Source organism: Mesitornis unicolor, unplaced genomic scaffold (assembly GCF_000695765.1).
Source record: "Mesitornis unicolor isolate BGI_N332 unplaced genomic scaffold, ASM69576v1 scaffold13095, whole genome shotgun sequence".
NCBI lineage: Eukaryota > Metazoa > Chordata > Aves > Mesitornithiformes > Mesitornithidae > Mesitornis > Mesitornis unicolor.
The window spans coordinates 1-5,520 of NW_010186218.1; the positions used below are offsets into that span (position 1 = coordinate 1).

General features: G+C 50.4%; 1 protein-coding gene across 1 annotated transcript; it reads left to right on the plus strand.

The window, feature by feature from the left end:
- The first annotated feature begins 560 nt into the window (after positions 1-560).
- LOC104541111 (pinopsin-like) lies at positions 561-3,302 on the plus strand. The gene is given in 5 exon segments (XM_010185085.1): positions 561-909; positions 1,443-1,625; positions 2,102-2,247; positions 2,469-2,717; positions 3,159-3,302. Coding segments are annotated over 5 exon segments (1,071 nt in total).
- Positions 3,303-5,520: the final 2,218 nt, after the last annotated feature.

Below are 5,520 nucleotides of genomic sequence, written 5' to 3' on the forward strand. Positions count from 1 at the left end.
GGAATGTATATTATATATATAGGTACAGATATAGGTAGGTATATTTAAAGACACATATGAAAGCATGTATACACATGCACTCTGTATAATATATAACATGTTCTGTATTTTGAAATATATATTACCTAGTATATATTACATGTATTTAATACCTGTTTATATGTTTTACTTCTGTGTAATTTAAAATGCATATAAAAACGTGTGTACAAGACCTCTTCAATATATTACGCCCAGGTGCCCAGGCTGGGCAGGGGTTACTCTTATGGGGGGAGGCAGGTGGGAAGCACAAGGAGAAAAATATAAAAATCCATTTACTCAATTAAATGATGCTGCATTCAGGCATCAGATTGTGTTTTAAGTCACCCTTTATCCCCTCTAGAATAAAGAGCTGATTATAAAAAAGGGAGGATGAACCCTTCAGATTGAAAACCAGCTTAAGGTATTTTAATGCAAAGCTGCTCTGGGGCACATCAGGACCCCGCTGTGTTATAAAAGGTTGTGTTTCTGGGGAGGGTTACCTGCATTGGCTCCACTGCTGCTGGGGCTCCAGGAGAAGACCCATGCACTCCTCCAACAGCTCCCAGGAGCCCCAAAGTAACGGGACCCCGGGGCCTTTCGATGGCCCCCAGTGGCCCCACCAGGCCCCGCGGGCCATGTACCTGTTGGTGGCCGTGCTGATGGGCATCGTTGTGGTGTCTGCCTCGGTTGTGAACGGCCTGGTCATCGTGGTGTCTGCCAGGCACAAGAAGCTCCGGTCGCCCCTCAACTACATCCTGGTCAACCTGGCCGTGGCCAACCTGCTGGTGACGCTGTGCGGCAGCTCTGTCAGCTTCTCCAACAACATCAACGGCTTCTTCGTGTTCGGCAGACAGCTGTGTGAGCTGGAGGGCTTCATGGTCTCCCTGACAGGTAAGGACATGGGCCTTGAGACCTGGTTTGGGCTTTGGTTGGTGCCACTGCATTTAGCAAAGAAACTCTGGGAGATGTTTTGTCAGTTTGCTGCTTCTGGAGGCAACATTTCTATGTGCAATGTGAAACTGGTGTCCGTCAGCTGTTCTTTAGCTGTGGTTGGCTGTGCCAAGTCACCACGCAATCTGTCATGGTTGTCATGAGGAGGGAAACATCACTTGGGCACATTGGGAGTCCTGGCTTCACAGGTGGCAACTGCCGTGTCCGCACACAGGTGTTTGTGTGTGCACCAGAAACAGCACAAAAACCTTGTATTGAGGAGATTCCATGGTCGTAACCACGAGGTGTCACAGACACGCAACTGCCAGCTTCATTTTGTAAAAGCCAAATACCCTCGCAGCTCTCCCTGCGATAAGAAAAACGCTTGACATCTTATTACAACAACGTTTATTCCAACAGCTCATAATCGCCATTCACAGTGTCCCAGAGCCTGTTCCCAAGCCACAAACCCTCCTCCTCCTCCTCCTCCCCAGGCATCGTGGGGCTGTGGTCGCTGGCCATCCTGGCCTTCGAGCGCTACGTTGTGGTCTGCAGACCCCTGGGCAATTTTCGGTTCCAGCACCGGCACGCCCTCAGCGGCTGCGCCTTCACCTGGAGCTGGTCACTGCTCTGGACCACCCCACCGCTCCTGGGCTGGAGCAGCTACGTGCCTGAAGGTAGGGAATGTGAGCACAATTCCACAGCTGCGCATCGTTTTCAAACGCAGGGTGGTTGGAGAGTCCCTATTCTGCTGTTGAAATGTTAATGCCTCCTGCTTGCTCAGCCATTAGTCCTCTCACAGAGGCTGTTCTACAGAGGCTGTTCTTCAGAAGCTGCCCACTGCACACCTTGCTGCAGCCATTCCTCCGTGTCTGATGGACACGGGAACCATGGGCTGCTCTGGCCCACACTGAGCAGCACCCAGCCCAAATCTGCTCAGGTAGAGGCTTGGCAGAACACTGCATGTCACAGCAAAGCATCCTCCACGGAGCAGTTGGCCAGCCAAAAACCGCAGTGGCTGCTCTCCAGGTCATTGGAGGTGGAAAAGTGGGAGGTGCTGAGGCAGCATCACTGGAAGGGGGCAGCTGTTACTTCGGAGCAGATTACCCAGCCCAGGAGCGTTTAGGCTTGGTCCAAAACTTATTTGTTCCAGGTCTGAGAACCTCTTGCGGTCCCAACTGGTACAGCGGTGGCAGCAATAACAACAGCTACATCTTGGCCCTGTTTGTCACCTGCTTTGTGATGCCCCTCAGCCTGATCCTCTTCTCGTACACCAACCTGCTGATGACCCTGCGAGCGGTGAGTAGGGCGAGGGCAGCTGAGCCAATGGTTTGCCGCTCACAAAAAGCTGCTGAGGCCCATGGCTGTTGGGATGGAGATCTTCACAGCAGGTTTGTGTGGCAGTTGATGGAGCTGACATCTCCTGGTGCTGATGTGAGGGCCCCTAAGGGGTGGCGATGCCGTTGGATGTTGTTAACAGACATCTCTCTCTCTCTCCTTTCAAACCTCCCCATAGGCAGCGGGGCAGCAGCAGGGATCAGACACCGTAATCAGACACGACACAGCAGGCGGAGCGGGAGGTGACGCGCATGGTGATCACGATGGTGGTGGCCTTCCTCATCTGCTGGCTGCCCTACACCACCTTTGCCCTGGTGGTGGCCACCAACAAGGACATCACCATCCAGCCCGCTCTCGCCTCCCTGCCCTCCTACTTCTCCAAGACAGCCACGGTTTACAACCCCATCATCTACGTCTTCATGAACAAACAGGTGAGGGAGAAAGTCCTTAGCTGAGGAAACAACAGCTTCACTGGGGCTTCTGGAGAACTTAACATTGTAAAATGTGGAGGAACCATCTATCCTATCTGGAAGTGCAGACACAGGCTACATCTGGGAGTTGCTGTATAAGTGGCAAGGTTTGGGGGAATAAAATGGAAAGGGAAGGAGCAGCCTCCAAGCCTGAACAAGCTTTCACGATTTTATGGGGTCAGGGAACTTAATTTTAGATCACAAACTGCTCATTGAACACATAAAGCAAACAGAATGAAACTTTTATTGTCAATAAACTGCCAGGGTCTGCAAAGAGTTGGGCTGGGAGTTAATACAGATCTCACCCAAAATACAAGGTGCTGAGGAGCACCCACCATGCAGCCCCTGTCCCAAAACCCCTTGTTTCTTCCACAAGGCCCAAAATGCCTTTTCCCTGCCCAGTTTCAGAGCTGCCTGCTGAAGATGCTGTGTTGCGGGTACCACTGCTGGGGGGCCCGAAAAATCACTGCAACTGCCCCTGGCCCCCACAAGGGCATCGCTGCTGAGGGGCTGCGGAACAAGGTGGCACCGGCTCAGCCTGTCTAAACACAGCACAAGGTGACACCGTCTGACCACAGCCAGGTTCTGCCTGCACCTACGGCAGCTTCAGGCTCAGCCTGGCCCACCCAACCTCCTTCGACACGGGCATGGAGGACATGGGTGGCTCTGAGAGGTTTGAGAGGTCCCCAGCAACCCTCACGCTGCTCCCCAGAAAGACACAGCCTTGTCCTCTCGTGGGAGAGGGGCCACCAATCATGGGATAAACCAGAAACTTCGAAATGTCCCTCACCTTGCAGAATCAGGAGACTTAAGAACAAAACAAAAAAAATGGAGTAGTTTTTCCTTGATGTAGAACATCCCAAGCTGCTGCTGGGCCCTGCGGTCAGCTGTGACACCCCCTCCACAAGGCAGGGCCACACGATGGCCATCCCCAGAGAGCCCAATCGCGCTGGCATCGCCCCGTCTCGCTGGGAAGTTCGAGGTCACGCGGTGAAACTGGCAAAAATGCAGCAGGTATGTTTAAGTGCAAACATTAATAAATACTGAGAAACACTGAGGAGTTCACGTGCGTCTGTTTCACCAGCTGATAAGAGGGTTCGACAGAAAACACTGCTGCCGCTACAGCTGCCACCTCTTCTCTGGTGGCAAGTGCCACATATGGCATCGTAACAGATAGCAAGAAAAAACCCAGTTCAAACACAAAGTTCTATTTTTTCATATATTTAAGGCAGTGAGGAAAGGTCTTAAATCCACCGATTTCCCAGCAAGGGTGTAAACACAGGCAGGAACAGGCGCTGAGGACAAGGCACAGCAGAGCCACTGCTGCCCAAACAGCCGGGACGCTGACAGAAAGCAAAAAAATGCCTGTAAGAAAAAATTAAGACAAAGACAACTCCACAGGGTTCCACAGCTCCACATCTGATCCAAATCTCAAAACACACCATTTATTTTCACCGGCTGCAGTTACACTTCTCATGCGACTGAGGAGCCCATGGATGAGGCACTGCAGACAGCGATCCCCTGAGACTATCAAAATCTTCTATCTTTAAAATTGCTATCAGCAGCTCGTCTGCCTTCATAGTTAATTGTCTTCCAAAATTTGATTCTGAGCACTGAAACTGCTTTCAGGATGAGACTGATGCACAGTCACAAGATTTAAATGTTCCCTCTCCCCTCCTCAGTTTTGTTTCTATCAAGCCCAAATCACGCCTCGCTCCTCTCCTCCTCCCACCACCTTCCAGCTTTTGCTGCTGCAGCAAAGCCCTGAAGGGGTGAGAGGGAAGCAACGCAGTCCACGACCAGGTGATGGGCAGCCAGAAAGGCTATTGGGACTGATGATGAGATTTTGGAAGACAGAGGGATCTTTTTTTCCTCTGAGATTTTCTGCTCCAAAACAACAAAACAGAAATCCCCAAACCAAGACAGTAGGAGGACAAGCACAAGCGAGCTGAAATGCGGCTGCTTGGAAAAACACAGCACCCACAGCCAGGGCCACATCCTCGGAGCGGGGGCACAGGACGCTCATCCTCACCCCATCCCCATGTCCCAACCTTCTGTTCTCCGCTCGCTTACCCCATGCAAACGGCTCACACGCTAGCAGCTCAGAGAGGAATTAGAACAGCTCAGTATCACTGTTTTAATTTAATTAATTTGCCTTTCATTCTCAGGCAAAAGCTGCATTGGATGGGCCCCCTCTGATCTTCTCTGCTGTCTTTCACTAGTCCTTGCTGAATTCTTCCTGTTAATTACAGCTTTTGTGCCTTTGTGTGTGCTTTCTGTTATTAGGATGATTTACATTTGTGCTAGACTTAAATCTGGAAAAGTACAAGCAGCTGAAAAGCTGCAATCTCTAACTGCTGCATCCTGGCCTCGATAAGGAGAGCAGATAGGCTACGGGATGACTTGAAAGGCTCTCTTCTACCAACAGAAATAAAAATTCTCCACATTAAGATTAAAAAAAGATAGGGAAATGGTCCGCAGTCTGCTCACCATTTGGTCTGACAGATAAAATAGAAAAAGAGATCCAAGCAGCTAAGGAGATTTCACGTTGCACACCAAAGTAATACATCACTACGTGCATGTAAAAATACACGTGTGCTGGCTCCACTCCACCACACTGCTGCAGCCCTGCAAGTTTTAATTACTTTTTGTTTAATTTAGCAAGTCTAGAAAACCTAACAAAACACTGCCCAAAGTGAGAGAGAACGACCCTCAGCTACTCGGCATTAGGGGTAAGAAATTACTAAGGACAGAATCACCAATA